General features: G+C 37.6%; 1 protein-coding gene across 10 annotated transcripts in view; it reads right to left on the bottom strand.

The window, feature by feature from the left end:
- The window catches only part of LOC127364428 (NACHT, LRR and PYD domains-containing protein 3), a 24,662-nt gene extending 12,558 nt beyond the window's left edge, over window positions 1-12,104 (bottom strand). Inside the window, exons 1-10 of one of the 10 annotated variants that reach the window (XR_007885019.1) lie at window positions 12,048-12,104; window positions 10,152-10,271; window positions 8,844-8,948; window positions 8,623-8,724; window positions 8,376-8,503; window positions 6,259-8,041; window positions 5,545-5,718; window positions 5,099-5,272; window positions 4,703-4,749; window positions 3,162-4,311 (exon numbers count right to left, since the gene is read on the bottom strand). Coding sequence is in view for 6 of the 10 variants with exons in the window: in XM_051401956.1 (XP_051257916.1) it covers window positions 3,779-4,311; window positions 4,703-4,749; window positions 5,099-5,272; window positions 5,545-5,718; window positions 6,259-8,041; window positions 8,376-8,503; window positions 8,623-8,724; window positions 8,844-8,948; window positions 10,152-10,246 (3,141 nt within the window). In the remaining 4 variants the exon portion in view is untranslated. Of the gene's footprint in view, window positions 1-873; window positions 4,312-4,702; window positions 4,750-5,098; window positions 5,273-5,544; window positions 5,719-6,258; window positions 8,042-8,365; window positions 8,504-8,622; window positions 8,725-8,843; window positions 8,949-10,151; window positions 10,272-11,369; window positions 11,996-12,047 lie in introns of those variants that run through there. The other 9 variants (XR_007885018.1, XR_007885017.1, XM_051401956.1 and 6 more) reach the window with 9 other exon arrangements.

Here is a 12,104-nt window from a genome sequence, read left to right as displayed (position 1 = left end):
TGTTACTCCAATTTAAGTTTGGTGCATGTTCTTCACTCTCTCCTTTGCAGATTGAGATTAATACAAATATAATCAATGAATTATGATATTATATATTAAACTACCCAGTAGTATATAAAGTACTTGAAATAAGCTTCACCTTTACAAATATCAATGTGATGATTGATCCATCACTAAATAATCCAACAACATATTTTATTCTGAAAGGTACCATTTTTATTTTTTAATTGATGCTAATACTTTTGTACTTTTACTTATTTAATACTTATATAACAAAGTATTTTTACACTGTATTGTTGCTACTTTTACTTAAATAAAAGATATGAATTATTCCTCCACCACTGGAAGAGTCAGTGAATTACAGTGAGTCAAAACACAAATGTAGATGGTGGTGTAGTGACATCTGGTGGAGAAAATAAACACACACACACATAGACATATATTGTATGTGTGTGTTATACAATACAACATCATATGGTGCCAAGTGACCACTGTGTACATTTAAAATCATACACTCATATAAAATTTTTAATTGTTGAGGAACTTAAGTTCATGAGGCTCAATTTGTAATGCAGTGGAGTTGCAAGAAAAATAGTAATAGTGATTATTATTTATTAATAATCACTATTATTATTATTTACTTATTTTGTTACTTCAGTTCTCAGACTTTATTGAAAAGCATTGAATTAATTTATTTGAAAATGTGCACAATAGGAGAGTTGAAGAAATATGAGAGCAGTGCTTAGAGATTAAATCCCATCATGACGTCATCATTTTAATTCCATGAGCTGTGCAGGAAGATGCCCCCTGATGGAGTCCAGATATAATGGTGGTGGGACAAATGAGACAAATGAGACGAATGAGACTGTAACATTCAGTAAATGATTAAATTTTTTATTAAAAATGTTAATTGGAAATGTTGAGAAACAATCAGAAACATCAACGTAATGGTAAAATAATACTGTATATGAATCCATGACATATGCATTTTTAATTTCGAACATGTACAATCTGAACTGATTTGGAATCTTAATTTCTCAGCCACAAAATATGCTGCCATCATAAAGACATTACAAGGTGCTTAACAGTGAAAATGTGATATTTATTACCACAACGACTTTTACATACACAACACAAATCCACAGAATTAAGAACACACATATGTATGCACACAGCTTAAACAAAAGTTAAAGCTAAAGCTGAAATATGGTCAAAATTGTTGAAATGTGATGTTGGTACAAGTATGATTAAGATCATTTTTGGGGGCGATAGGCCATAATTTAACAGCCAGTCGAGGGAGAGAAGTATGTGACTTGAACTGATGTCTTATTTCTTTTCATTTTAATGTAGCAGGTCTATATTAACACAGACTCAGAGTCTGCAGTCATTCTAGTAGCTCTGTGAGGCGATACGTACAGTAGACACAGCACTGCTTTGAGCTTAATGCTAAAACCAACATTTTAAAGTGAAAACTCTTATTTCCAAACCCAAAAGCACATCTCCACCATTATACCAGTACTATAAGAAATATAACTCCCACATCAGACTTTCCCACTAAAGTTAAAACCACTTAAACAAACATACAAACACAAAAAAAACACAGTATTCAGGACACAACTTAAACACAATACATACTGCAACTGTAAAAAGTAAACTCTAATACAGCTAAACAGACATAAAGACTAGTACCGATACCAATGTGTTTCAATTAAAGCTGTTAATAACTCATTACTGGAGCTGACACTTATCCTTTAACTGAGCTGTGAGCTTATTGCATCCTATTTTAATGAGATCATACACGACAAGCAGCTATTTATACAGATATATATACAGTAGATGTGAGAACGCCTCCAAAAATAAACATAGATAAAAATAAAGATGGAATCAATAGAGTAAAATGGAGCCAGCACTGTGCCACTGTGTTGGTAGGTTTAAAGTGCAAAGGTACAAAACATTTGAGCTACATTACTGTAAGTGAACTTTGAAAGAATAGATGAATGATAGAGCAGCTGGAGTCCTCAAATATAAAACATAACAGAAAGACATATTCTTTGTATTTCCCATTGTCAGACGTAACATCTAAACACAGAGATGTATCTGGACCTGTAAAACTAGGCACAACAAACCAGAGCTATCTGGAAAATAAATACAGCTAAATAAACTGAAGCATTAATAAAAATCAAGGTGGTAATAATAATTAATAGAATATAGAATAAAACATAAAAAGCAGCTAACTTAAAAAGACCAAAACCATACTTATATATATTCCTGTACCTTAAACCATTAAACAAATATAATACAGCAAACTGTTCATCTACAATGTTCCCGTCTGCTTAATCAAAACCCAAAAGTTGGTCAAAAAACAACAACCAAAACTTAAACGTGGGGCTAAGCAACATTCAGCTTACTTTCTTGTTTCCCAGCGTATATAGTAGCAGGAGAGTTGTGAGTATCGCTGTCTGGAGCTGGTGTTGCTGTGCAGCTGCAACGCTACTGACTGTTTGCAAACCCACAACGCAGCTAACGTAAGTTACACTACAGGCTGTGCAGTTATTTGCACTGAATCATGGCATTTTGTCATCGTATTGGATGTCTCAGCATCCCGGAATCATTTACCCCACCGTTAAACTCGAAAAAGCAAAAGTTGGTCACATAAACAACAAAAAACTTAATGAAAAAACACCCAAAATTGGGCAAACATGAACAACATAAATTGAGAATCTGTACATTTAAAAGTTGGTCAAATCTACACAAGTCAATAATTTTAATCTTACACAATAAAACTGGAACACAAAAAATACTGAGGAAAAACATCTGTGAGTTTAGACTTTCTATAGAAATGATAGCAAACGTTTTAAACAAATAGATGAAACTGAAATAGAAACATCAGGTTTCAGGGCGTAGGTTTGGTTTTAAGGCTGGTAGAGACACATTTGAAACCCACACTAATGTGTTTGTGTTCCTGTCCTCTCTTTCAAACGCCAAATCATCAAATCCTGATTGTGCAAAAACTGCTTAATATGAGCAAATTTCTTTTTATGGATTTTTTATTTGTATTTTGGGAATATTTTTAGCAATATTTTTTTATAATATTACAATACATGAAAAAATAAGCAAAAACAGTCAACAATGCAACTGTGTCACTGTTTCAAGAAAATTACCTATAATCTATAAACCATTGAATTTTAAAGCAGTCTCAAGGAAAACCATCCTTTGACCCACATTTTTCTCAGTAACGTGTTACATTACTGACGACTCTCTGCAACTTAAAGCAAACTGGATGTTTCCAAATGGCATCCCATTCACTTCAGTGAGAGTGGCACCCAGGAGGCACATGCCAATACATTTCTTTTTTGTTTTGTCTTCAAATGATCCCTGTTGTTGAAGAAACTGCACTATGTAGGCAGAATCATCGAATGACTAGGTTAAACAACTAGTCCGACAGCTTTCATACTTCCTCTAGTTCAGCATGCTAAATCAGGCATGCAAACTGTTTCAAACTCCCTCTTATACTTGCACAGCTTATAGCATGCTGGGGTGTTAGTCCTCTATATATTTTGGCCTCTGTCTGTCTCTGCAGGGACAACCCTGGCGACTTTACTCATGCCTGATACTAAGGGATTTAATCCTGTGTGTTTTCTAAAATGACACAAGACGAGATTGCAAAACATGTTGGTAAGAACAATTCAGTAATCCCTTGATTGTATGGGATGTGTCCCGACCATCCACAGGCAAATCTACGCCCTTAGTTGCTCGTGCGAATGCAGTGAAAGTTTGGTTACGTTAGCTGACAAAATGACGCAGAGGAATGAGTGTGAAGTTCAACAGCAGGATAGAGTGGCTCACTGAACTTTGCTCTGAAGGTATGGAGGCGTGTCTGACTGTCAGAAGAAACTCTGTAGAAGGACAGAGTTCCAGCAGGCCAGTCCAGATACACTCCCACCCGACTGGAGCGCGAGCAAAAGGAAGATACATTGACACTCTTATTGTGGTGCAGAACATAACAACCTTCATTAGAGCAAATCAGACACCAAGACTTGTCGTTGCGACCCAGCTTACACTCACTCACGTCCCCTTTCCTGCTGATGGTTTTGTACGTTAACCCAATGTTGAAGGGCTCCAACACCTCGACCTCCCAGTAGCAGCGCCCATTTAGACCCTGATTACACAGCACCTGCTGGCAATGGTCGAACCTTTCTTGGTGATGGGGATATGGCTGTGGCTCCTCAACCCAGGTCACCTTTCTGTTCTCTTCAGAGAGACGGAGGTTCTTGTGGACTGTGTTGGGGTCCAACGTGAGCTCACAGGAGTCTGGAGGCAAGACAACAAATAATTTTAGGAGCCTAAACTTGAATAATATAGCTGCAGGCCACTACTGGTAGAACTAAGCACACTCCAGTAAGTTACAAAGAAATCCGTCTTAAAAAGAGTGCCTTCCCTCCAGGTGATATAAAATAATGATATCATAACATTTCTAGAAACTGCTTTTCACTTTTTTTTGTAAAGTATCATTTCAGTAATTTTAATATTTTCAGAATGTTGCATTTTCTTGTTTGTACCTGACTGTTGAAGCAGTCCACCTATGAGATGACCAAACAGTAGTGGCCCCAAGTCGGTTTGAGTTTAAGACCCGTAATTTAGCTAATCAATTCATTGTGGTCAAAACATTCAGCAAATGTTCAAGATTTGCACAGATATTTACATTTTTTGAATCCCGGTTCCATCCGGTGAATTCCACCATGATCAACCCTGCGAAGAAAGACAAGAATTAAAACTTTCAGACAAAAAAAAAAAACACCATTTAACTGCCACTGTGTTGCTCTCAGAACATTTGCTATCAGAATATCTTCAGATGTGTCTAGGCCACATTTTACTTAAATTCAGTGATTATAGGGTACCCATGAGTATCATAAATGTTAGAAGTAAGGAAGGCATTGTGGTCATTTACTGCTCTTTGTAAAAGTGTGTTTTTATTGTTGCTGTTGTTTTTAGGGCCCCTGATCACTGTAGCTCTTGTGTAAAACTCTCATCTACAATCTAGTTTTATCTTTTGCAATACACTAAATGAAGTACTCAAGTACTCTAGCATTATAATTACTTGAGTTCGCTGAGCTTGTATTGTGGATCGTTCCTCAGCTCAGAGAGCAGTTTCTCTCCCGAGTCTCCTAGATTGTTGTAGCTCAGGTCCAGCTCTATCAGATGGGAGGGGTTGGACTTCAGAGCCGAGGCCAGATGATCACAGCCCTTCTCTGTGACCAGACAACCTGACAAACTGAGAAAACAGAGGTTTTGGTTTGTAAGCATGCAGGTGAGATTCTTGCAGCCCTGAAAGTAGGATTGAAATGAGGAGTAGCCCTTGAGCAGGGCTGACTGCATTATGTGGGTTGTGACATGTATACATGTATGTACAGTTTGATGGTGGTAGTACAGGAGTAAAATCAGAAGCAGGAAGCATTGAGATGAAGCTCAGACTGAAGCAGCAGCAGTCAGAGAGGGTGCAAAAAATATATTCTGCGAAGGGACAGATAAAAGTCTAATAAATACCTCAATATCTTCAGTCTGCAGCACTGACTCGACAGTCCATCACAGAGCAGTTTTACCCCTGAATCTTTCAGGTCATTGCTGCTCAGATCCAGATCTCTTAGAGGTGAGTAGGGGAACTTGAGACCAAAGGCCAGGTGTTCAACCCAATCTTCAGTCACTTTGCAGTGAGCAAGTCTAGGGTGGATAATAGGGTCATAATGTCATATCGAAAGGGGCAACTGTAAAGATACTGTATACATAAAACATGTATCCAGGATGTCATTTTTATTATGGACTTGGAGCACCTGTCCCCTTGGCCTTTTCTCTTAGACAAACATACCCGAGGGCCTGAATAGAAGCTTGAGATGAAGATCAACATACAATACTCAGGAATTAAAAATATACTGCAATCTGATTTTACCTCCACAAAGAAGGTATTGTTTTGGGTGCCGTTTGTCTGTCTATTAGCAGGATTCTGGGGAAACTATTGGCCTGATTTTTATGAAATTTGGTGAAACCATAAAACTTTGGAGCTAATCTGAACAACAGGGCTGATGCACAAATTATTACTCACTTTTGTTAACATTGTGAGCTAAGTCAATTGCAATACAGTTACATATTCCGGTTGTGCTTGCAGATTGGTATACCACAGAAGACTGAACTATACCTTGGCATAGGTGTCCACTCTCTGAGTGCCCTTCTAGTTTTAAATATTTAGAGTGAAAGTAAACTTACATGGCCTTTCTGCTGCTCCTAACAGCTGGTATCAGCCTTCTTCTGCCTTCATCTGATGTGTTGTAACTCTTCAAGTCCAACACATCCAGATCATCCTTCGACACCTGCAGCATGTAGGCCAGTGCAGAGCAGTGCAGGGGAGTCAGCTCTGTCTTTGAACGATCTTCCAATTTGAGATATTCTTGAATCTCATCTTTGACTTTGTTATCTCTCATCTCGACCATGGTCTGGAAGAGGTTGATACAACTGTCTGGAGAGAGGGCCTTCCTTCGGATGGCTTTGAGGTGAGTCAGGATTTTCTTGTCTGCATCTTGGCCCGGGTCTGGTGATGTCAGCAGGCCCTTAAGGACTCTCCGGTTGGAGTCAGCCATAAGGCCAAGGAGGAATCTCAGGAAGAAGTCCAGGTGGCCATTCTCCTTCTCCAACACTTTATCAACTGTCATTTTTAGAAGATCAACTAAAGTATGTTGTTTGTCCTTCAGATCGAGGAAGTCGCCGAGCTCTTTTGTATTTTTGTTTGTAAAACAGTCATAGACAAAAAGAGCTGCAAAGAACTCTTGAACTGTCAGGTGCACAAAGAAGAATACCTTTTTCTGGGAAAAGACGTCTTCTTCCCTAAGAACTCCGTTGCAAAATCCAGAGTAGATCATTGCCTCTTTGATATTAATGCCACATTCTGCCAGGTCTTCATCGTAGAAGATGAGGTTGTTCTTCTGTAGCTGGACAAATGCAAGCTTGCCGAGTTTCAGAAGAAATTCTCGATGCATCGTCAGAAGTCTTTCTTTGTTTTCCTCTTTCTTCTTGTCATACTTTCTGTTACTGCGTTTGGTCTGGACAAACAGAAAATGTGCCATCATCTCAGTAAGAGTTTGAGGGATTTCAGCTTTCTCGTCTCCTCCAAAGACCTCCTGAAATAATAATGCAGAAATCCAGCAGCAGATCGGGATCTGGCACACAATATCGAGACTCTGTGAAGAGTGAATGTGTGAAATAATCCTGTCAGCAAGGCTCGGGTCATGATCAAATCTCCTCCTGAAGTACTCCTCTTTTTGTGGGTCACTGAACCCTCTTATCTCCGTCACCATGTCGACAAACTGTGCAGGGATCTGATTGGCTGCTGCTGGACGGGATGTTATCCAGAGGTTAGCATTAGGAAGAAGGTTACCCTGAATGAGGTTTGCTAGGAGATTGCTCACAGATGTTACTTCATTAACAGATGTTATCGTCTTGTTCTTGAAGTCCAGTTGAAGTCTGCTTTCATCCAGACCATCCAGGATCACCATGACTCTGGCTTTGTTGAAATCTAGTAAATCCTTCAAACTCTGGGTGCATTGCATAGGGTGAAATTCAGTCAGGAGCTCATACAAACATTTGTTATCTTCAATCAAATTAACCTCTCGGAAAGCAAGACAGAAAATTAAATCAATGTCCTGGTTTTCATTCTCCTCGGCCCAGTCAAGAATGAATTTCTGCACAGAAAACGATTTTCCAATCCCTGCAACGCCCTTCGTCAGGACTGTTCTGTGAGGTTTCTCTTGGCCAGGCAAAGGTTTAAAGATGTTACTGAGGTCGACTAACAGATTGGAGGATAGTCTTTTTTCCAGTTTAGGTTTGGTGTGTCTGAATGCATGTTCCCCATGTGGACCTTCACTCTCTCCAGTGGTTATGTAGAGTTCTGTGTAGATTCTGTTCAGGGAGTTCTTTTGGTCACCATTACCTTCAGTCACCAAGGTAAACTTATTCTTCATTGCTTCTTTAAGATTCTTTTTTGCTTTGCTGTCCCCTGTAACAATATACAATCATTTTAGCTAGGTCAAACAAAAAGCACAAGCAAACACAAAATGTTGACTTTAATGTGAATTTGTGACTCTTATCCTCTGTTGAAAGGTTGAATGTAATGTGGAACCTGACACCCACACAAAGTTACGTACTCAAAGTTGTGGAGAGCAAATGGATGCTTCATCTGTTTGTTTACCCCAAAAAATAACTACCATACTTTAGTCTACACATGTAAACAACTAATACGTGATGGCAGTCGCTGGTGATGTGTCATGTATTACTTGCATTAGCTGTAGTAATAATAATAGTAGCAGTACAGATATTTTACTTGAAGTTACCAGTGTCTTCTTCGGTATCTCTCTGGGCTCCATGATCTCCTCTGCGTTTCTTTCCACCGACTGATTTGACTGGATCCCTCACAACCTCCTTACCGACTGAACAGCTGGACGGCTCCCTGGTCAGCTGTCTGTAGGGTGATCAATAAATTACATCTTAGTGATTATGTTTATTAGTTGCGATGACTACATCAGAAGGATTTTTAGATGATCACTATATTTTTTTTCCGAATACATTAAATGAAATTACCTTTGTTTCTCATCATCAAAATTGAGTGGCTGGAACATGGATCCATCACTCACCATAGAGACACTGGGAGCGGTGGACTGTTGACTTCCACTCAACAGCAAACTAAAAAGAGAAATCTTTTTACTTATGAATAACTTTACATCCACTCGATAACTAATTAACTAACAAAGAACAAATCCATAAACTACAAATGTTTAATAGTGCAGGAAATGCCAAATTACGGTTTTGACTTCTCATCATAAAAGTTGAGTGGCTGGAACATGGATGCATCACTCTTCAAAGAGACACCACTGAGAGTCGAGGACCCATCTTCACTCATTGGTGAACTGTTAAAAGAAGGGATTGATCAACTCAAAAAGGTCCAGAAACTAGTAAACATAACTAAGAGTTTATTGGTACCCTTCCACCTTTTTTTTCCACCCGGTATCCATCATTCTTTATTTCACATTAAATAAAACTAAAACTTTGCCTTTGATTTGCATAATAACATATTATTCAAAATAATAAACAAATTAAAATGGAATGGCCAATAATATTGGTATCTTTTAAAAGGACCAGCCTGTAGGAGTTAGTGGCATCTATTAGTAAGATTGCATATTGCAACAAACTGATTACTGCTCGCCTTACAAGCGTGCAGGGGAAACTCTGTTGGCTGCGAAACATGTGAAAAACTTGAAAGGCCCTATCTACAGGCAGTGTTTGGTTGTCTGCTCTGTGCTACTGTACTTTGTGGATAAAAATGGCTCAAAATACAACAACTCCTAAGTTCTTTCTGTAACTTTGAATAGGGTTTCTACACTTCTACACATCCACTGGCAGCCACTTTTCTTGAGCAAAATGCAAGTTTAAGCTCTTTCCATAGATGTTCAATGGGACTGAGATCAGGACTCATAGCCACTTTACATAGGCCACTCTTGGGTACTTTCTGCATGTTTGGGGTCATTATCCTGGTGGAAGACCCATGACCCAGACCCTACACACAGCTTTCTGACACTGGGCTGTATGTTTTGCAACAAATCATCATGCATAGATTCAAGGCACAAAGCAACCCTAAGACATCACTGAATCCCCTCTTTGTTTCACAGTAGGCATGGTAGGCACTACCACTCACTCCACTCTCTTCTTTTCTTTCTGTTTTTCATGTTCAGTGTCATGCACACATTGGACAGAGTAAGTCATTTTCTCCTTTAAATCTGACTGCATGAGTGACTGTAAGATACTAAACCTAATACCTGTGATACTAAAAACACAATAATCAATTTAAAGTATCACTCTAGATCAATATTTATTACAACTTTTAAGGGGTAACAATGTTATAACTTTTTAGTTTTGTTGCACTGTAAACCAAACACAGACATCAAACTGATAGTAAAAGATATTCTAATCTCCAATGGAAAATGGTGCATTTAATAATATGCAAAGGTACTAATTACTTTGGCCATATATAGCAGAATTTTCTAGGACTTTGTAATACATAGACCTGGAATGTTTTTACAGTGTGTTTTTCTCATGTTCATAAATTAAATTACCTGATTGGCTCACTGCTGGTGCTCACTGGCTGTTCAGATGTCAAAGAAGAGGATGAGGTGATCGAACGCTTCCTCGTCTTCCTCTTCTCTGCCATCTCTACTGCTGCAGCTGAAACACAACTATTGGAAGCAAAACGACATATTTCAGTATGATATCATTTTTCAGTCAGTTTATTTGATCCCTCTGGCTTTTACATTACATTCATTTGGATTTTTTCTAAGCCTGCATACAATAAATACATACAAAATGTCAGAGCAAAAGTTAAATATCAAATACAAAAAATGTTGACATTAAAAAGTTTAAACTTGGGATAAATGTATATATTTACAAAATATATTATAATATATATTTATATTCATATATTTATAGGTAAAATCTACATTACAACTGTATATTTCAATGTGTATCAGTAGTAAAAGTGCTATTATAATATGAAATAATATAATGAATTTATATAATTATATTATCACAGTGCAATCTGTATAATTATAATATGATTTTATGTGAAATCTTAGTCTGAAAAGTAACTGATAAAATCAAATATAGTGGAGTTAAAAGTACATATTAAATATTTTATATACTGTAGATTTAAAAAAATGTTGCAGTGTGTTATAGTTTTCATTTATTTGTGTGCATTTCTAAATTCAAGTTTTTTCTATTTCATTTTAAGTTATTATGTTTCACTTTTTGTTTTACTGTATAATTTATATTCCTGTCTATTTTTGTTGTTTTTATTTCAGACTTGTAATTCTCTTAGAATTGAAAAGAAACTGATTTAATTAAAGATATTTGACACAACGTTTTATATAACTAGACTGGGAAAAAACTAAGTTTAAACAAAATTTAACCCAGATATCCAACAACACAACAGCATGACATCACTGGAATTTCCCCAAAAAACTGTGGTCTGGTCTGCGCATGCGTGATATTATTGTTTATAAACATTAAATGAAACGGTGCGTCCTCTCCAGTGAGCAGGGACATTATTAATCCGTACAGTTTGAACTATAAGGCGACTTTGTTTCCGTCCACAGTCACTGCTGTTTCTGATTAAAACAATATCCTCGAGTTTACTGTCGTCTTTGTGTTGTAGCTGAATGTGACAGCTGCTGAGCGCTTCGATATTACAGGAAAACAATATGTGTCCACGGACACTAAAGGACGCGAAGAACACACCAATCACATAAGAAAACACAGGACCACACACGGACACTTACTTTTACCCAAAAGACGCGTGCTTTCCCCCCCACAGTATGTCTCTGGTTTCTGTGGACAGACATGAACGCAGCACTAAAATGTAACTGCGTCAAAACTTACTTTCGGTTTCCAATCCCCGCCTCCTCACTAAACACATGACTAGAAGACCACGTAAACACACCAACATCACAGACCGAGAGTCAGCAGGTTGGACGGTATCATGTATATATTTTTTGATTGTGTGAGTCTCACAGAGTTTAAACATGATTATTAGTGATGTAATTCAGTTTAAGACCCTGTTCAAACAAAACCTGTGATCCCTCTGCATTTTACAGCAACGGAGCTTTAGTGCCACCTGGTGCAACAAAATAACAAGTATCATGTGACTGCAGTATTGTTATATAGACACTTTTTAAAAAACTATTGATTAAACACAGTTTCCTAAATTATGTCTCTCTTTGACAAAATACTACGCACAAAACCCCACAATATTCACAAAATATCTCTTGCAAAATCAAAACACTGCATTCAAAACAATATAAACTCTATAAAATTGACACCAAACACATGCCAACTGCACACCATATGTATTAAGTAAAAAACACAATTCTCTGGAGTCTTTGGCATTTTGTAGCGTGCTGTAAATAAGATTACAGAATGCATCTCCTTTTTATGAAATACTGCAAAATCATATAGACCTGTGACAGCTCTGCTATTTCGTTCTCCTCCTACTTCTCTTAGTCCCCTCCTGTACT

Source organism: Dicentrarchus labrax, unplaced genomic scaffold (assembly GCF_905237075.1).
Source record: "Dicentrarchus labrax unplaced genomic scaffold, dlabrax2021, whole genome shotgun sequence".
NCBI classification, from domain to species: domain Eukaryota; kingdom Metazoa; phylum Chordata; class Actinopteri; family Moronidae; genus Dicentrarchus; species Dicentrarchus labrax.
Note: the sequence above shows the minus strand (reverse complement) of the source record. Positions and strands in the feature narration are given on the sequence as shown.